This window comes from Artibeus jamaicensis, unplaced genomic scaffold, assembly GCF_021234435.1.
Source record: "Artibeus jamaicensis isolate MK-2021 breed Jamaican fruit bat unplaced genomic scaffold, CSHL_Jam_final scaffold_3307, whole genome shotgun sequence".
Classification (NCBI taxonomy): Eukaryota; Metazoa; Chordata; class Mammalia; order Chiroptera; family Phyllostomidae; genus Artibeus; species Artibeus jamaicensis.
In genome coordinates this window covers 6,190,241-6,211,363 of record NW_026522040.1, presented here as the reverse complement: position 1 = coordinate 6,211,363, position 21,123 = coordinate 6,190,241, and the positions used below count along the sequence as shown (strand labels likewise).

The 21,123-nt window shown below is 43.8% G+C and overlaps 1 protein-coding gene and 1 non-coding gene across 2 annotated transcripts; both read right to left on the bottom strand.

Moving 5' to 3' along the window:
- Positions 1 to 129: 129 nt before the first annotated feature.
- On the bottom strand, positions 130 to 19,534 carry ZC3HC1 (zinc finger C3HC-type containing 1). Its single transcript, XM_037165849.2, has 10 exons — positions 19,353 to 19,534; positions 17,448 to 17,559; positions 11,251 to 11,401; positions 10,067 to 10,150; positions 6,157 to 6,284; positions 4,950 to 5,104; positions 3,690 to 3,933; positions 2,904 to 3,116; positions 2,386 to 2,592; positions 130 to 271 (listed from the first exon to the last, which is right to left on the bottom strand). The coding sequence occupies exons 1-10, from the start codon at positions 19,496 to 19,498 to the stop codon at positions 203 to 205; spliced, it is 1,509 nt and encodes a 502-aa protein (XP_037021744.2). The 5' UTR covers positions 19,499 to 19,534; the 3' UTR covers positions 130 to 202.
- On the bottom strand, positions 6,450 to 6,585 carry LOC119064296 (small nucleolar RNA SNORA21). The gene has a single exon (XR_005085357.2). It is a non-coding gene; the product is annotated as a small nucleolar RNA SNORA21 (small nucleolar RNA).
- Positions 19,535 to 21,123: the final 1,589 nt, after the last annotated feature.

The window sequence follows — 21,123 nt, the reverse complement described above, 5'->3', positions numbered from 1 at the left end:
TCCCCGGGCCCGTGTGTGGAAACAGGTCCCTGCGGTCGGATGCTGCCGGTGACGGTGACACCCACTGTCTTTGAAAGGGCAGGAGCTCCTACGCATAAAACCAGAATGAAGGAAAACAGCATCAGCTGATCAAAAGGGAACTTAAACTTTATTTCTTCAGAGTCACTCCTTCCACTTCTCTCTGGGAAGGGCTGGGGCATCTTCAGGATGAGCACGAGGATTCCCACTGCCGGAATATTCGGAATACTTTCCTCGATTTCTCGGAGAGACTCTACAGGTAGAAAAACTCATCATTAGAGATTAAATTCCTTCATAGAGATGAAGGCTACATAGTAGCTTTAAGTCTTGGTCTGCAAATTTCTCCCACAATGATGTAGGTATGTCCGGGATTAAGTAAAACAAGTCAACTACACAGAGTGTATACATAATATACACCTAAAGCCAGACTAACAAATCAAGAGGCCCACGTTCTCCTGCTAAGCCTCTTGCCAACACATTCTCAGCCTCTAAAATATGGCTCACGCCCTCCCTTCGAGTACCTGCCCCACTGTGTGCACGTGAGGATGACACTTCTGACCCACCACAGCGCTGCACACACTTTGCACCGGCTTCTCATCCTGATGCGGAACTGGCCCCAGTTCACTATTTCCCCTGCAGCAGGGTTCACGTTTACGCGATGCCTAGCTGGGGTTAACAGTACAGTCCAAGGCCAAGGAATAAAACGAGGTTAAATGACCCTTAAGAGCTCAAACTATGACCTTGGCCTTCTCAGCTTCGTGTTTTAGCCAGCAGAGCTAATAATAGGAAGACTCCTTGCCACTTGATCGTGCCTATGAAGTAAGCTGATATTCTGAGAAACGGTGTTACCGGGAGACTAAACAATTCACCGAAACGTGAAAAAGTCTGCGGTGATTTGGAACACTTGGTCTGCTCCCTTTGAGAGTCGGAAAGAGCACACGGGGCTCAGTGAGAGCACAGTCTCTCGCGAGATAATCCGCAGAGTGACCTCCGGTTTCTGATGTGACATTCTCACCGCTTTTTTACCCTGTGCAGATGAGTGTCTCAATCAAGTACAGTCCCAGGAGGGAGAAGTCTGAGCTCTTACCAGAGACCAAGGGGAATTCAGTTAATCAAGTGACAAAGCTGAAACAAACAAGTTGAGAAACAGTGTAACCTTTTTTCTAACATGTCTTGCCACAGCCTGGTAAACTCTGTGCGTCCCAGTCTGGGCAGCCGCGGGAGGGTTTCAGGACAAGCTGCCAGAAAGGATTTCAAAAGTCCTGGGACCCAAGGCCAAATGTGAGGCCAATTTTTCCCACTCAAAAAAAAAAAAAAAAAAAAAAAAGAAGGTCCTGTGGGATTTCTTGTTGGTATGACACTGAGAGAGAGAAGTTAATAAAAACTGTCAGTACACAATTTCATGAGGCTGTAGGCAGAGAGAGTTTATGTGCGGAGTTAATCTCTCTAATCTGAGAGGTAATCAAACATTTGTCTTCTGATAGCTTTATGCATTTTGAAGTTTTTTAAGTTGGAAAAATGCAGATTTTTTCCTGCAAAAAACTTGGAAGACCCTCATTTGTATATTTACTAAGGGCACAAATGTACAATCTTGGGCTTTTAGCACCCCTAGAGTTCCTCCCAAGTGGAGTCCTGGGACCCTGTAAACATCTGCTGTTGAGAATGGTTTTCCTTTGTCTTTGGAGGGAATAGAGGTCAGAAATTACAATATTTATCCCAGGCAGGCTACAAAGCAACTTAAGGCATGAGCCAGCCAGGGAAAGAGAAGCCCATTTTTACAGTTCCTTAATGCCCACCGCCTATGCCTTCCAGCCTTTACGCAGAGCAAATATGACTTGTTTTCTCAGCTGTCACGATGGGCTGGCACTTCCCCACATCTGTGACCAGTGGCAGTCATCACTGTGGCAGCTAGCTGAGGTTCGGCGCCCAAGTCCGGGGCCGTGGCACAGAGCAAAGTGACCCGCCCACTGTGAGGAGTGAACCGGCAGCCTCGGTGTCGGAGCACAGTGCTCCAGACGGCTACATTAACTGGCCAGGCTCCGGAGGTGAGTGACAGCAACTGATGGGAAAAGCAGCTGTTCTGCAACCTGAGGCCGGAGCAGCTGCCTCTTCATCGAATTCTGTTTTTCTCCTTCTCTCCTTGAGACATTTTAGTTGACAAAGCATTTCTCAGAATCTGACAGAATGCCATATGCTAAACTGCAGAAAGATCAAACCAGTTCCACGCCTGTTCTCTAGGATGAAGCAGACAGCCTAACTTGATCTGTGGAAGCTGAGGGCAGGCAGCTGCTAATTATAGGCCTGGGCTCTGCTCCTCATCCCCAAACAGCAAGTGCCCACACCGTCAGGACAAACAGCTCATCTCACCACGGAGTCCGTTTCGGCTGGCTGGCTAGACTGTTTGTGGGCCAGGAGGATGTTCAGCACTGCCTTCCAGCCTGGCTCTGCCGGGCTGCTGGCATCTGCCTCAGTTCCACCGTTCTCCCTGGTTTCCTGGCCAAGTGGGATATTCACCCAAGGGCACCAGTCTCTATGCTGAGCAGTGGGATCAAAGAAGCTTCGTGGAGACATGTCCTGAGAGAGGAGGAAGAGCGCAGTGTTAACCAAGGGCACTGCTATCAGTGGCCAGGTCTGTCCCCCGTCTCACTGCTGTCCTGTGCCTGACACACTTACTGCCTCTCCAGAATGCATCCCAAAGAAACAAAGGCAAACCCGTACAATTTCCTCCCCTTTGGGCCACCCCCCGTCCCATCTTTAAACTTAGCTGCAGGGTGTACTCATAGCTGCAGGGCCAGGGAGGGCTCACGCCTGCTCCTCTGTGCTGCGTGCTGAGGGCGGGTGTGCTCCTGGTGCCCGGTGACCTCCGCACGCACGGGGGCACTCACCGAGCTGCTGGAAGAGCAGAGGCGAGCCCGTTTGGCTCTCCGGAGAGGACTGGATGGCACTTCCAGGCCAGAGCTGTCTCCTGTTCCCATGCTTCGGGTCACCGGGCGGGTCCTGGTGGTGGGGCTGGCGGCCTCGGGCTCGGTGCGGTCAACAGGACTGGAAGAGTCCCAGCTCCGGGTTCGGGAGAAGATGGGGCCTGGGCTCCGTTCAGCCTGAGGGAGGGAGATGATAATGGAAGTATACCAATGCTACTCGTGACTATGGTCAGGAGAGGTATTTCTAGAAGCATGTAAAAGTTAGTATTTTATAGTTTAAACCGTAAGAATTTAGTTTCTGAACTGTGTGCATAACTGAATTCTTCAAAGAACATTAGATTACTACGCAAAATAATGAATTTAGCAGTTCCATTGTAACTGCTGAATAAAACCAACGTGGTTAGAAGTGACTCCTATCTTAATGCCCAACTGTTCCACTAACACCACCTCTGGCAAGACTGCTGTTTTAAAAGTCCAACCCACTCCGTTGGTTAGAGCATCGACCCACACACCAAAAGGTGGTGGGTTTGATTCCCAGTCAGGGCGCACACCTAGGTGGTGCGCTCAATTCCTGTTTGGGGTGTGTATGGAAGGCAACCAACTGATGTTTCTCTCTCACATCAACGTTTCTCTGCCCGCCCCCACCTTCCTCTCTCTCTAAAATCAGTAAACGTACCCTCAGGTGAAGAATAAAATAAATAAGTAAATGAAACAAAAAGCCCACCCCAAACAAGCCAATGAAGTCTATACCTGCTCTGAGCCCGGGGAGAACGTGGCATCCTGGCTCCGAGTCATCATCCTCCGAGGAGACTCGGACACTAGGAGAAGGCGCTCTGGGCGCCCGTCGGGGCCTGGGGCGGGGGAGCTGGTCAGGACGAAGGACGAGTCCAGGTCGCCTGCGGACGACTCCAGCTGCTGGAAACCCCAGAGCCCCACCTTCCTCACGCAGTGTGAACACGTGACCAGGGAGAGCTGCGCGGGTTCCAGGGAAGAACTAGGTAGAACAGAACGCAGAGGGAGTTTTCGCAAAGGGCCACACCTCCAAGGGCTAAGTGTAACGATTTGTGAGTACTCTGTCTCGTCGGACGAACCTGCGGAACAGTCCGGGGACGGGGAACCACGTCCCCACAGGGTTCTGGTCCCCTGCTCTCAGGACCCCAACTTCCTCTCTCTCATCTGTTTCCCACGGAAATATCCAGGGGTCTTGGTGTGCTCTTCCGTGGCAAGACTATTTAAAAGTTACGTTTTATAAATTTCCCTGTCCCTCTTAAAATGCTTTCCCTTTAAATGAAAACTGTTCCTTCATCTATGGAAGACGGCACATTCAAGTACACGGAGCTCGGCTCCGACAGTCTTCTGCCCCAGAGGAGTCTGCTCTGAACCGAGCGGCTGGGACGGAAACACCAGGACGGGGCCCAGGAGGCTCCGGCTGGCGTTCCTGCCGTAGTTCTCAATCCATTGAACTCACTTCCCCTCCTTTCTGAAAGCAGCAAGGAGGTACGCTGTTTACAGGAACACAAATTCCCAGCTGCGACATGACAATGAAAGAAACAAATTTCAGATATGTTCAGAAATTTCTAAGTTCTAATTCTGGTTTTGTTACGGATCTTACTGTCCCCTCATGTCTCATCCCTTCAGTTTCTCTCTACCTCTGTGTTTCTTTTATGATCATCATTATTTAATTAATTGATTTTACAGAGAGAGAGAGAAAGAGGAAAGGTGGGGAGGGAGAGAGGGGGAGGAAGAGAAAGAGAAAGAGAGAGAAACAATGACTTGTTATTTCACTTTTTATGCATTCACTGGTTGGTTCCTGTATGTGCCCTGACCGGGGATCAAACCCATAACCTTGGTTATGGGGACAAGGCTTTAACCGACGGAGCTGCCTGGCCAGAACTGTCTCTGTTTTTCTTATGGGAAACACCATGTGATCTCCAGATACTATTAGTGACTGATATATAAATGGGTGTATGATGTTGTCCCAGCTCACATCCCCAGCCAAGTTTGACTGACCTACACGCCCAGCCACACACAGAGAGAATACAGGCAGTGACGTGGACTTGGATGTCGGAGCCTAATTTGGTGGCAGTTTTTCTCTCGTCAGTTCGGTGATCAAGTTCATCATCAAGCAGGTGTAGAAGAAGACCAATCTTTTCTTCTGTAAAGCACTACAAGAGAACCAAGGTAAAAAACTTCAAGTTTCAATCACCATGAAAAGAAAATGACATTTAATGATACAATCAGGGGTGTCCAAGCTTTCGGCGTCTCTGAGTCACACACTGGAAGAGTTGTCTCGGGCCACACGTTAAAATACATGGTGACACGCAATCACAAAGTAATCTTAGAAAGTTTTAAGTAAATTTACAATTTTCTGTTGGGCCACAGGTCGAATACCCCTGGAATACAGACGATACAAGGCAAAAACCACGGCCAAAACGACAAGCGCGTGGAAACAGCTCTCGTCAGCAGAGAAGCGGTCCCACTAGGGCAGGGCCGCGGCCTCTGCAGAGGCTCCCGACTGCCCTGGGTCTGCCGGGTGGGAAGGGGGTGGTTTTCCTGGAGGGACCAAGTCTTAGGACCAATCCGTTTTCAATTTACCAGCTGCAGATTTTCTCTGCAAACCTCAAATCCAAATAATAAAAAAGTTACTGTTTGTATCTTGGCCTGACACCAAATTTGCTTTTTGACAGAACAACAGAGCTTGCCACGATCTTTAAAAAAACTATGACAGGGTGGGAAGAAAAAAAAGAAATAAAAACTCGAAGAAGCAAAGTAACAGCTTGTTTCCCGCGGTGACGCTCGTCTCCAAGTGCCTGCCAGACGACAAAACGGGCGGCAGACTGCAGTGCCGATGGGCCGGGACACCGCAGAGTCTCTGCTCCCGGCAGACAAGGGACTTTCTAACGCCTCCTGCGGCGCTTTCTCTGGGAAATGGCGTTCAAGAAATCACATGAGATAACATTTCAGTATCTTCTGTTAAACTGTTTAAGTAACAAAGCAAGATTAAATTGAATTCCTGCCACCTGAAGAATCGTATCTCGAAATTTAAATGGAACTCACTCACTTAAACCCCTACTAGTCACGTTTCTGATGGAAATTAAAAACGCTCAGTTGAGAGACCAGCAAATGGTTCTGCACCCTCCTGTCATTAAAAGAAACGCCTCGTGTACAAATGCTGCTGACATCTGGAGGCCACTGAAGGCTCGCCGAGAAAACTCACCATGGTCTTCAAGTCCTCCGGCCTCAGGGAAGGAAGCTGCAGGTCCAGGTGACAAAGGCTCTGAAAGCGACCCAGGAACTCACTGACGAGAACGGCGGGCTCGTTCAGCGGCAACATCCTGAATCGATCTGTGGGCAAGTCAACTGTAGGATTATGCTGGTACAAACTGTAAGCAAAACTGTAAAACAACGGGGATATGTAAAACTGGTAAGATATTTGGTGATACCAACAATTACTGATTTTTTGGATGGGGTTGTGATGACACTTTTGTGATTATCCTTTTCTTTTTAACCCCTTGTCACACCACCAACTGAAGCGAAACAACATGACATGCTGCCACTTCACCCGAAAGCGGTGTTTTCACTCTGCCCTTTCTTGACGGCTCAGTGGGTCATTAGCGAAAGGCCCGACGAGTGCTTTTCAAAGGGGCCGTGACTATCTTTAAAAAGCAGGGTCTCAGGAAAGGTTTCTCAGACGCAGTCGGGTCTAAGCCGAGTTGGAAACACCAATAACAGTGTTAAAGCCAAGATCCAAGAACGGCACGTTTGAGGAATTTTAATTAGTTTCGCAGGGTCGGAACACGGTACGCCTATGGGGAGAGTAGCAGGAAATAAAGTTAGTGCGGAGTGGCCAGACCACGACTTTGTGTTATGTATGTGATGAGAAACCTCTGATTTTTTTTAAAGGAGAAGGTGATGTTATGGATATCATGCATTAGTTTAGAGAGGAGACTATAAGGGGTCTCTGGATGTAAAGAAATAAACTTAGCAGACATGAAAGTGATTTAAAGTAATAATTCCTGACCCTGGCCAGGTAGCTCAGCTGGTTGGAGCATTGTCCTGATACGCCAAGGTTACAGGTTTGATTCCCAGTCAGGACACATACAAGAATCAACCAATAAATGCATAAATAAGTGGAACAACAAATTGATGATTCTGAGCCTGGCCAGGTGGCTCAGTTGGTTGGAGGGTTCTCCCACACACCAAAAGATTGCAGGTTTAATTCCCTGTTGGGTGTGTTCAGGTGGCAAGTGATTGACGTTTCTCTCTCTTCCCCCACAACTAAAATCAATAAACATGTCCTCAAATGAAGATTAAAAAAAACAAACCCCAAATTAACTAACTAGAATCAATGGGAAAGATACAGACTTTAAAAAACCAAGTGAGGTTTAGAAATAAAAAGGAATCGTGTTCTAACGGCCAGTGGCTCAGGTCTGACACACACAGCAAACACGGGAGGAAAAACTGGGCCCAAACACCCTTCTGATTCTCCTCTGCCAACGCCGGGTACGGTCTGATCGCTGCACACCTGAGACAGTGCTGATAAACCTCACCAAGTGAAAGAGAAGAAACTAAACCCACCATGCAAATGTTTGAACATAAAATTAATTATACACTTTACAATTAATGTATATGAGTATCTGTCTACTTCAGTGTTTAAAATGTTCAAAATAATCAGTCCCAGTAAATTAGCACTTGTGATTTTAAAGGAACTTAATTTAGTTTGCAATTATTGATAAAAGTTAGAAGAATATACCCTCAAAATTATATTTATTAGATATGCTTAATAAATTTAAGCATTACAGTATAATACTCATGGGTATTTCTTTCTTCGCACAAAAGTCCCTTGAATGTTAAAGAACCAAACCCAGGGACGGTATAATTGGAAGGTCCTATCTGAGATCTACTTGGGGTGGAGAATGGATAGGACCAGATGGCGGTAACAGGCAGAGGCATTTAAGGTCGCTTCCAGGTGTCTGGGTAGGACACGTGGAGAGGGGGAGGTCAGTATCATCTACCAAGATGGAGAGAATGTAAGAGATGCCAAGTATTAAGTGTCAGATGAAGAATTCAGTTTTATGTTGAGTTCTAGGTACGTACAAAACATTAAGTAGACATATTTAGAAGGTAGGTGAAAATGTAAGTCTCGCTCAAAAGAGGGGTCTGGGTTGGAGTTAGAGGTTTGTAAGTGGCTGGCGGCTGAGTTATGAACAGGGTGGGGAAAGTGAGAGCTGGGAAGCACCAACAGAGCTCCATGCAGATGCTCCAAAACCTGGCCCGAGCGCACGGGCCCCAGATGAATTATATCCTCACGGGACTGAGTTCTGTGTACTACCCAAAGAAACAGCTAGGCCGACAGCAGAAACCCTTGTTATACAGTCGTCTTTACTTTTTTTTCTTTTTTTTTTGCAGGGAGGAACTTGAAGTTTTAATCATTGAAGACCCTTTCCCCAAATCACATTAATTGGGAAACTCAAGTACACTTTACCCAATAACATTCTCTTTTCATGTACCCTATTTCATAAGACACTAGTAAAATATTCATGTTGTATAGATTTCCAAGGGGTTAAAATTCTTTTAGATATTTAATTAACACCAGGAACCATCTGTGCTCCAAAACCCACCGTAGACAAAATGAATGTTCAGAGACCGAAGCTGGCTGGGGGAGACTAACACCGCCCCCTGGGCGGCCCCGTGACTTCCTTCTTCACCCTCCCTGATGAGGTAGTCAGGACAGCTTGAGGGACTTCCCACGTGTAGCGTTATCACTTATCTACTCACTTCAGAGGAGTCTTCCAAGATTTAACTTAAAACTAAACATTTGGATCTCAGAATTTTATTTTTTCTAATTTAAATTTTATTTTCCGATTAGAGTTTATATTCAATATTATTTTGTATTAGTTTTAGGTGTATAACATGGTGATTAGACAATCATATAGTACTTTACAAAGTGTTGTCACCTTCACTTTAAAAATGTTATTTCTCCCTTGGCTGGTGTGGCTCAGTGGACTGAGTGTTGAACCAAAGGGTTGTTGGTTCGATCTCGTCAGGGCACATGTTGGGTGGCGGGCCGGGTCCCCAGTGGGGGAATGTGAGAGGCAACCACATACTGATGCTTCTCTTCTTCTTTTCCTCCCTCCCTTCCTCTTTCTCTAAAAATAAATAAAATATTTTTTAAAAAGAACATTTTTTTAAAAAGATTACTCTTGCCCCGGCTGGTGTAGCTCAGTGGACTGAGCATGGGCCTGTGAACTGAAGGATCGTGGTTTGATTCCTAGTCAGGGCACAGGCCTGGGTTGCAGGCCAGTTCCCAGCAGGGACGCACGAGAGGCAACCATACATTGATATTTCTCTTCCTTTCTCCTTCCCTTCCCCTCTAAAGACAAATAAATAAAATCTTACAAAAAAAAAAAAAAGAGCGTGGGGCTATTATATATATTACTCCCTTGTTCTACAGTGTCTTGTACACACATCAGTGGTCCCTGACTTGGGAGAATGCACCCTGCCACAGCCCTTCCACAGGGAGAACAAGAGGGCGCTTGCCCCTGGCTGCAGATCCGACTCTGCAGGACAGTCTCCACTGTGACGATATTCTGACTTCAAAGCCGTTATCAGAGTGTGCAGTTTTATTGTCAAAAACTGTAGATTTGCAATTACTCTTATTTGGGGTTCTCAGGGTCTTCTTTAGCAGCAGCCCTGTTTATTATTAGTGCTGTTCGTGCACCAAAGGAAGCCAAGGTAGAACACAGGGGGGCTTGCTATCTTAGGGAAAGCAGGGGTTTTGAAAGTAGATACAACCCTGGCTATGGGTCCTCACTAGGTGGTTTTAAGAATTCTGATTCTCCGTTTCCTTACCTTAAAAAACTGAGTTGATAATGTTTATATCCCAGTGATCCTGTGAGGATTAAATGGCATAATATATGCATGGCGAAGCTTTTGGCATGTCAAATGCACTTAATTAAGTTAAGCAGCAGTGTAATAAATGAATGTAAGTTAGCTCTTCTTGAAAAGCATGAACATAAAGACAGACCAACAACTTCAAAGACTGGATTTTCATAAAATAAATTGACAATATTAGAAGTGCAATGACCAAGGAAAGAAAGTTCGTGGGAAATCCTGGGAATAAATACCTGGAGAGGGGCTATCTGGCCAGAAACAGAACTTCTCGTGGGCGGTACACAAGGCTCTCTTCAGCTCCGCACACCGCTCCTTATCTGGAACCCACACAGGGAACAACACTTAAAACACACTAGAGAGAGTCAAAATCCAATGGCCTTTTAAAAGCCTTAAGAGTATAGACTCAACTAAACATAGAAATAACTAAGAAAATTTACAAATATATGAAAATGTTAGCAATGCATCACCTTAATATATTCTACAAAATAAGTTTTAAATCAAGATTCTAAGATTGATAACAAAGAAGGTACCATGTATCTTATAAGGCAGGGCATTCCAAAGTATGAGCTTGCACAAAAGTCCTGCATCTCTTTGCCTAAGCATAAAGTTTAGAACCATAGAGTAAACATACTACTGTTAGTTTCCCAGAATAAAGTCAAGTTCACTCTAAAGTAGTTTAGTTTTTCAATAAAGTTAATGACTGAAGTTCATAATTAGAGTGAAGATAAGCACAAATTCACCTTGTTATATTTGAGGGGGTAGCCAAAAACCCTGGAATTATCTCCTGGAGGGTGGGCCCCTTGTAGTACAGGCTTCCCTTGCTAGGTTAGTGTTCTAGGAACCCATCTGTATCAGTGGACCAGCTGCTGTTGTTGTGAGAGGCTGCGTTTGGCCTCAGTGAATTTTTTTTGAAGACTCTTTCAATGAGTTTGCCCATTTCATGACCAGTGATTTAGGAGCACACCTGTCCACACGCAGAGTGTTCAGCAGTTTTTGACCCAAAACAGCAAGACCCCAGTGCCCCACCCTCTCTATTCATCTGATCTTGCTCCGGGTGACTTTTTGTCTCCCTGGATGAAAAAAGTCCTCAAAGGGAAACGTTTCTGCTAATGTGGAAAAAGTGAAACAAGAAAGGGCAGAAGCACCAAAAGGCATCAAAATTGACTAGTTCAAAAACCGTTTTTGAACACTGGAAAAAACATCTCAATAGGGGTGTTGCATCAAATGGAGTATTCTGAAGGTGACTGAAGTTTAAACATGTAAGAATAAATACACATTTTTTTATAAATAAGTTCCGGGGTTTTTTTGGGTCCCCCCTCGTACAGTAATTCACATTCTTTGAACTGGTCTTTTCAGAAAAAATTATAGAGTATATTTTTGAGTATGGAGAAAAACGCAAGCTGTACTTTATACTTACATCTGTGGAAATCAAAAGCTGGTTGTAAGCTGGCACAGAGAAAAGCCTGGCAGCTGGAGCACTTGAGCATGTCACATTCCACTGTGACCCAGCCGTATTTTGCACACACGAGTGGAGACAGCTCGGAGGGCTTGCCGGCCCATTTCAGAGAGTGCCCATGTTAAGAAAAAAACACTGCAAGTGTATTAAAATGACTAAGTCAGAAATTAAAGTCTTCACTCATTCTTTATGCAAACAGAAATAAACATATTAAAATGAGGGGAAAAGCAGTAGGAAAAGGTGTTAAAACTATTTTGAAAGAACAGGTACATAACTTCACATAATGATGAAGGTTGTTTGAGTAAGAAGTACAGCAAAAAAGTTATTAACCTTTTCTCTAGGAAGCCCTACGTTTATTAGTGGTGTGGGGTAGCACATAGAAGCCATTCACAGGCACCTAATGTGACACAGTAGGGATTTAAAAACACTAGTGGAAGCACTGGGGTATGCCCAAGTAAAAGAGAGCGTGGTGCAAGTCAAACAAGTGGAAATATTTTCCATCACTCACCTACGCGCCCCTGCCGTGCCACACCCATTGTTACTTCCCAAGGAGCAGTTAGTAAAACTAATCATCCTCTTCATTACCTCCCCTGCTGCGGATCTGACTGCCATTACCAGTGTGTGTATGTAATCTATACGGTTTCAATAGGCTGGAAACATCAAGAGTACCTCCAAGTACGTGCTTGGGAAAATGTCCTCAAGGGGAAAATGTCCTCAAACATTCATTGGTATTTAATATTCAGCACTCAGCTTTTTATATTTTACCTTAAAAACTCTGATGTTACAGAGCATAGGGAGGGAAAGGATAAAACATGAAAGAAGATGTAGGAAAGTTATACATTTTTATAAGAAATGTTAGAATTTGTAAATATGCCAGTATTAGCAAAAGAAGGATTTAAGGCCAGAAAACAGAATTTAGATGTAAATGTTAAAAGAGCTGGGATCATCTAGAATAAAATAGAATCACTGAACTAGCTTAAGTTAAATAAATAATTATCACTTATGTATTTATAATTATATATATTTATAGTGATCAATTTGTACCCAATGAAAACAGCATAAAAGGAAATCACAAATTAGTCCAAGGGACAACCGGAGTATCCAAATATATAATGACAGTAATGGATCACAACCCATTGACTAAAAAAAGGAAACAGTGAGCCCATGCTGCTACAAATGAAGAAATTATATAAAGTCTGATGAGGATATAAACATAATTTCAAAGCATCTCCCCACAAAACCTCCTTTAATTACAGAGGAATAAAGAGCGACTTTAGCCCTGGCTGGTGTAGCTCAGTAGATTGAGCGTGGGCCTGTGAACTAAGGGATCATGGTTCGATTCCCAGTCAGGGCACATGCCTGGGTTGCGGGCCAGTTCCCAGTGGGGGACACACAAGAGGCAACCATACATTGAGATTTCTCTCCCTCTCTCCTTCCCTCCCCCTCTAAAAATAAATGAATAAAATCTTTAAAAAAATAAAAATAAAAAGAGTGACTTTACCATGGAGATGACTGACACACACTCCCTTTTATCAAGTACCAAGAGATGAGCACTGCCAGCAGAGGGAAAAGTCCAAGTCCTGTGCCACTCGACAGGATGCAGAGAGCACACAACAGCACTTCTGAAACACCCCTGCATCACCCGGACCTAATCACAAGGAAATATCAGGCACACGTGAACTGCAGTGCACTCTACAGAATAAGTGGCCTCACCCCCTCACCTCTTTGCCCGCTCCATCGGATGTTTTGTGGTCCAAAGGTCCTCGGCAAGTTCATGCAAGACCTGCCACTGACAACGTCATTCTCCTGGACACAAGGGACTAGGTCTTTAGGTTGGAAAGGATTCTCAAGAAGAGGCAAAGACAGAAGCCCTGACCTTTGCTAAGCAATAGAGACGAACCCAACTAACCGCGAAAGGTGGATCTGTCACCGTGGCTGAGTGAGGCTTCCAGACTCCCTCTTTCCTGGGCTCGTCCTTGGCTGGGATGACAACTACTGGTCTGTGGGCCCCTTGGACAGGGCCACTGCTGAGCTGGCTGGCCGAGGAAGGTAGGCCTCATCCCTGTCACTGGTTAGTGCCTTCTAGAACTGTCCATCCCTCAAAGAGACCTCATAGCAGGGCCACTCAGGTATGTGTGTTTTTTACAGTTGGCAAAAACAGCCCTGCAAAAATTTAGGGTCCTGTCAAAACTGTCTCAGTTATCTATGCTTTTGAAAATTAAAGTTCCCAATAAAAGCTTTTTTGAAGGGTGAAAAATAAATAACTGGCCTGTAATCTTCAAAAATATCAACATTGTGAACTTCAAGGAAAAACTGGGATTCCCAACTGGATCCTTATGCTATAAAGACCATTACTGAGTCCTAGCCGGGCAGCTCAGTTAGATAGAGCATCGCCCTGGCACACCAAGGCTGCGGGTTCATTCTTCCATCAGGGCACATACAAGAAGCAACCAATGAATGCATAAATAAGTGGAACAACAAACTGAACTCTCTCTCTCACTCTAAAATTAATCAACTAAACAAAATTTTAAAAAAGGAACAATAGATGAAATAATTGGGGTCAGAGGGGTCAGTAATTTATTATGTGAATTTCTTGATTTTGATGATTGTATTGTGATTACAAAGGATATCCTTGTTTGCGGGAAATATTTGGGGACTTTGGCAACTCCCTTTCAAGTAGCCCAGGAAGAAAGTTCCTTTTAACCTGTGCCAACTTTTTTGTAAGTATATAACTATTTTAATTTTAATTTAATTTAATTTATTTATTTTTAGAGAGGAGGGAAGGAGAAAGAGTGGGAGAGAAACATCAATGTGTGGTTGCCTCTCATGTGTCCCCTACTGGGGACCTGGCCTGCAACCCAGACGTGTGCCCTGACTGGGAATCAAACCGGCGACCCTTTGCTTCACAGGCTTGTGCTCAATCCACTGAACTACACCAGTTAGGGCCATTTTAAATTTTTAAAAAACCATTCTAAGTGAGTAGAACATAGCAAAAGCAATGGGACATCACTTCTGAGATGAGGTTACAAACAGTCTAGCTTCTGTCTTGCTCTCTTGCTTGCTCACGCTGATGGAAGCCAGCTGCCATGTTATGGGCTGTCCACGGAAAGGTTCATGTGGAAGGAACATAGGGAAGTCTACAGTCAACAGCCAGAACAGAGCTGAAGCTCTCAATCCAACAGTCACCAGGAAACAAATCCTGTCAACGACCGTGTTAGATCTAAAGTGGATCTTTTCCCAGAAGAGCCCCAAGATGACTACAGCCCCAGCCTAGACCCCAGAGCAGTCTGTGAGAGACCCTGAGTCAGAGGGCTCAGCTACGCTGTGCCTGCATTTCTGATCCTCAAAAACTGTGAGTTAATAACGGTTTCTCATTTGAAGCCACTGGATTTTAGGGTAATTTGTTTTGCAACAACAGATCTTACATACAGAAGAAAATCTAGACAGAGAGAAAAAGCACAGTTAGTCTCAAAAAAAAAAAAAAAAAAAGGTTTGGACTTCCGGCCAAGAGGGAAGCGTAGGTAGACACACTGTGCCTCCCTGCACAACCAAAATAAGGACAACAACAATTTACAAACAAAATAACAACCATAACTGACAGAAAATTGAACTGTATGGAAGTCCAACAGCCAAGGAGTTAAAATAGACATTCATCCAGACCGGTAGGAGGGGTGGAGTCGGGTGCCAGGCAGAGAGGGGTCACGGCAAAAGAAGCGGTGGCACCAGGGGCACACAAGGCAGCAGCTGACAAACCCCAGGCATGCAAGCCGGCAGCAGGTGGACCCTGGGTGTGCACGTGGCAGACTCCACTTGGGGCGGCAACGAGCAGACCCAGCAAGGAGGTGATTGTGAAGCAGGACACAGCATGCAAAGCAGCTGGCTGACCAGGATCCCACATTCCTGCACAGATAAACTAGGCGAAACTGGGGAGCAAGACAGAATGTGCAACCCGGGGTTCCAGTGCACGGAAATAAAGCCTCAAAACATTGATTAAAAACACCTGCAGGGGTTGAGGTGCCAGGAGAGACTCCCAGCCTCACAGGAGAGTTGGTCAGAAAGACCCATAGGGCCCCAGGATGTACACAAGCCCATCCGAATGGGAATCAGCAACCAGAAGGGCCCAGTTTGCTTGGGGGAAGTGGCAGAAGGGACTGAAATCCAACAGAGAGCAGAGCAAGCACCATTGTTCCCTCTCAGACCCTGTCCCCACATACAGCTTCACAACACAGTGACTGGGTTGCCCTGCCCTCATGAACACCTAAGGCTCCACCCCTCACTATGTAACAGGCACAATAAGACCAAAAAATGGCACAAACAAAAGAACAGATCAAAGCTCCAGAAATAATACAACCAAGCCACGAGGAGATAGCCAATCTACCAGATGCATAATTCAAAGCACTGGTGATAAGGATGCTCACAGAATTGGTTGATTTTGGTCGCAAATTAGCTGAGAAAATGAAGGATATGCTAAGTGAAATGAAGGAAAATGCACAGGGAATCAATAGTGATGGGAAGGAAACTGGGACTCAGATCAATGGAATGGACCAGAAGGAAGAAAGAAACAACCAAACAGAAAAGAATGAAGAAATAAGAATTTTTAAAAAATGAGGAGAGGCTTAGGAACCTCCAGAACATCTTTAAACATTCCAACATCCAAATTATAGGGGTACCAGAAGGGGAAGAAGAAGAGCAACAAGTGAAAAACTTATTTGAACAAATAATAAAGGAGAGCTTCCCCAATCTGGCAAACGAAAGAAACTTCCAGGAAGTCCAGGAAGCTCAGAGAGTCCCAAAGAAGGTAGACCCAAGGAGGAACGCACCAAGGAACATCATAAGTACATTAGCCAAGATTAAAATGAAGGAGAGAATCCTAGAAGCAGCAACAGATAAGGAGACAGTAATCTATAAAGGAGTTCCCATCAAACTGTCAGCTAATTTCTCAAAAGAGACCTTATGGGCAAGAAGGGTTCCAATACTTCTTTCCAGTATTGGAAAGAGTCATGAAAGGCAAGGACCTACATCCAAGATTGTTCTATCCAGCAAAGCTTTTATTTAGAATAGAAGGGCAGATGAATGCTTCTCAGATAAGGTCAAGTTCAAGGAGTTCATCATTACCAAGCCCTTATTATATGAAATGTTAAAGGGACTTATCTAAGAAAAAGAAGGTAAAAAACATGTATAGTAAAATGACAGCAAACTCACAATTATTAACAACCACACCTAAAACAAAAACAAACTAAGCAAACAACTAGAACAGGAACAGAACCGCAGAAATGGAGATCACATGGAGGGTTAGCAACAGGGAAGAGAGGGGGAAAAGGTACAGAGAATAAGTAGCATAGATGGTAGGTAGAAAATAGACAGGGGGAGGAAAAGAATAGTATGAGAAATGTAGAAGCTAAAGAACTTAGTTCATGAACATGAACTAAAGGAGGGGAATGTGGGTGGGAGAGGTTGTGCAGGGTGGAGAAGAATGAAGAGGAGAAAATGGGACAACTGTAATAGCATAATCAATAAAATGTACTTAAAAAATAGGTTTAGTTCCCAAGAGCCTTACATTATAATCCTTCTTCTGCTACATGCTAGCAGGCTAACCTTTGTCAAGTCAGATAGCTTAAGTGAACTGCTTCCTCTTCTGTAAAATGAGTATAATAATAGTGATACCTATTTTCATAGGCTTAAGGTAAAGATCAAATGTGATAATATATGTGAAAACACATTATGTATAAATGTTAGTTATTGTTCCTTTTCCTCTCAGGCTCTCAGTTTTTTTTCTTCTGTAAAGGGAAGTTAGATCATCTAAATGTTCCTCCGAGGGACATTTTTTTTTAACTTTCACCCAAGAATATATTTATTGATTTCAGAGAGGGGAGGTGAGGGGGAGAGAGAGAGAAACATTGATGTGAGAGAGAAAAACACTGACTGGCCACCTCCCACATGTGCCCTAACTGGGGATCGAACCTGCAAATTTTTGGTGTACGGGACAATGCTCCAACCAACCAAACCACCCAGTCAGGGTTGAGGGATAACATTTTATGAGCTACTTTTCCTATAAAATTTATCAAGTTTAATTCTTAAATTTAAGACATCAGAGTAAGTAATGTTATTATTCTAGCAGTATGCAAAAAGCACAACTCACACGAACCAAAAAAGGATATAGAAAATGTTTCCACTCTGCTAAAGAAGGCTTCTTTGCTTATAGATTCCAATGGAGGTTGTTCTGCTTCGGGTGATCCATTAACTGATTGGAATGTGGCAGATGTCTCCTTCCTAAAATAAAGTGACAGAACTGTCGGTAAGCCCTGGCATCATTTTGCTTAAACATTTTATTTCTAGATTCTCTGCACTTCATATCATCAATCATACCACAATGAATTTTAACCTTTCTAAAAATCATTTCAGTCATGTTACTCCTTTGCTTAGCATTTTCAATGATTTCACAATACAGCCCTCTGTATCTGCAGGTTTCGAATGGGCAAATTCAACCAGCTGTCGATAGAAAATATTTGGGGGAAAATATATTTCTGCTCACATGCTATGTAGTTAGGGCTATGATGGTTGCGTCCAAATGGAACATGTACTTTTTTCCCTTGTCATTATTGACTAAACAACTCAGTATAACAACTATTTACACTGCATTAAGTAATATAAGGGATCTAGAGATGAGTTAAAAGTATATAGGAGGATGAACATAGGTTATAAGCAAACACTATGTCATTTTATATAAAGGACTTGGGCATCTGAGGATTTTGGTATCTAAATGTGGTCCTGGATGATGGTACTTACTAAATAGAATCCAAATTCTTCAGTCTTGGCATTCAAATCTCTTTACAGTTCAGCCATACCTAAGTTCTGGTAAATTCTACCTGCAGAGTGCTCCACTAATCCTACACTGGCAATCTGTTCATCTGGCTCATTCACTGTTCCCTGACAATATTTCGTGTAACTTTAGTAAACACAAAATAAGACTCTGGGCTTCCGTGCATCATACAATTTGAACCACTTTAGAAATAAATTAATTCTTGTAAGAGCAGAAAAAACAATCTTGATACTACTACCGGGATCAACCCTTAATATCCAGTCCTCCCCAAAATGCACTCCTTTGAAAAATCAAATGAAAGTAAAGACCTTTAGGCAATTTCATGGAAAAAATTCAGGAAGAAAAAAAATCAGCAAAAAGCAATTCTCTGATTTTCAGAGAATGGTATTTTAACAGGGCCTGGGGGGAGGGGTATAGGGAGGAATGGCTGAAGACAAGTCATTTTAATAAAATAAGTATTACTCAAAAGAAAGACATTTATTATAAGAATCCTCAGAGAGTCACAGAAAGCCTCAGGGAGGTGTGGTTCTTGGAAAAAACTCAGAGGATTTATAAACTTGAAAGGGGAAAAATGACATTTATTTTACTAACTTCTAATTGAAATTTAGCATTTCCTTCAATTATGAATAAAGATAATAAATAAAACCATAGAAGCAGCAGCAATACCTATGAATTTGTAACAAACGGAAATTACAGATATTCTATGATTACATTATGGTTGTTGCATGTATTTTCAAATACTGTTTATGCTTATCACTACAAAATTATGGTAAGTAACAAATATATGGCTAGATATTATTTAAATCTTTAATAATGAAGCACGTTACTGCATCACTCCTTTTCTACTTCCTTAACTCCATTCCAGTGTAATTGGCTTCCTTTATAATCCTATGTAATTTGCTTATACATAAAACACTATTCAGAAGGGGTTCAAAAGCTTTACTAGGGCTGCCAAAGGTGTCTACAGTTCACACACTACGAGATACCAGGTGCGCACAGTTAGGGCTGTTTTTTCCTTCCCTCCAAAACCTGACTTATGGCAGTTTTCGGTTCCTTGGTGCCGAATCGTCCACATCCCGAGGAGATTAAAGCAGACTAAGCATAGTAACCCCAGTTTCTCTCAGATCCCAGGACCAAGCCAACCTCCGCTCGAGTCGCCCATGCAGGGGATCCCTCAAGCCCTGACTGCCCCAAACCCAGTTTAATCAGCTGTCCCCAGAACAAGGTGGACTCTCGAACTCACGCTTCAGTGCCGCCCTCTTCCAGAGCAATCCCTTCATCTATCAGCTGCCTGATTTTCTGGGGAGTCCCTTCTGGGGAACGAACAACCGCACCCGAATTCTTTTCAACCCCTACAGCAAACGCTGGCCCCTCGCTGGGCGCCGCCATCTTGGTCCGTTGCCGAGTTGCTTCCCCACGGGTTTGATGGCTGAGGAACTTCCGTTCTGGGGAGGTTAACATCCGCCTCCGGAGGTATCCTCCCGCGCATGCCCACGGACCACACTCAGTGTGTGACTGCGGGACCCAACCCTTCTGGGCGTTGTTGGAACCATGCATACCACAGGAGGGCTCTGGTGTTTAGATTTGTATCATAATCGTTTCCTTTACGCAAGAGCATTTTGGGGATGATGAAGGGGGTTTTAGAGAGCTGTCTCTCCAAATTAAGCAGTAAGGGGCCCAATTTAGTCTTCAAGTAATTAAGTTAAATGGCCCTCCTAAATTATCTTTCTACGTGTGAGGACTTGGCGATTGTCACTTGGGAGTAAATAATTTAGAATCCTTAGAAGCCATATTATGGGTGGGTTTAGAAGTCTGACATTTGGCATTATTGAACACTCCCTCCCTCCTTTGTGCAACAAATACATCTATTGAAAGTGTTCATTCCCTGGCTGGTGTAGCTCAGTGGTTTGAGCATGGGCCTGTGAAGCAAAGGGTCACTGGTTTGATTCCCAGTCAGGGCAAATGCCTGGGTTGCAGGCCAGGTCCCCAGTAGGGGACACATAGGAGGCAACCACACACTGATGTTTCTCTCTCACTCTTTCTCTTTCGCTTCCCCATTCTTTAAAAATAAATAAATAAAATGTTTTTAAAAGAAAGAAAGTGTCCTACTGACACTGCCCTAGGGGCTGGCAATGACCGCTGTGAACAAAGGAGACGTAGAGACATAGTTGTTAGTGGACTTAGACATCAAACAAACACATTTTCCTATAGTTTTGAAATTATATGTGTTCCAAAGAAGAAGGATTTAAAAGAAGGACCCCACTTACTTTAGTTTTCAGAGTCTCCTGAGAGTGTCAGGTGCTGGAGCTAAAAATGCATGAGATTGTGGGAAAGAGATCTGTACAGAATTGTACAACATCCCATATTCGAAGGAGTTTGTCTTATACAATAAACTGAAAAAGAAATCTGCCGTGACTGAACAGATGAAAGTGGGACCACCGGGACCCTTCTAGCTCACTCCCTATGGGCTCCTAACTTCAATTATCTTCCCACTCACCAGGACCTTTAACCTGTTACTCTAACTACCTTTCCGTTGCCCCGACTCTACTACCTTTCCTATTGCTTCTTTTCTTAGCCAGCTTAAGTGGATTGCCATGCATTATCATCATTCCATTGCAAAATTGAATATGGACTGAGAATTAGTTAATATTAAAGAATTTTTTTCACCAAAAGTCCTAGAAGAGAATATAGGCAGGAAAATTTCAGATATCCCATGCAATAATTTCACTGATATGTCCCCTAGAGCAATGGATATAAAGGAAAGAATAAACAAATGGGACTATATAAAATTAAAAAGCTTCTGCACAGCTAAATAATATATCAGCAAAATGAAAAGGGAACCAACTGTATGGGAAGACATATTTGCCAATGTTACCTCGGACAAGGGTTTGATCTCCAAAATATATAAATAAATCACACAACTCCACTCCAGGAAGAAACAATCCAATTAAAAAATGGGCAAAGGACCTGAATAGACACTTCTCCAAGGAGAACATACAGAGGGCCCAGAGACA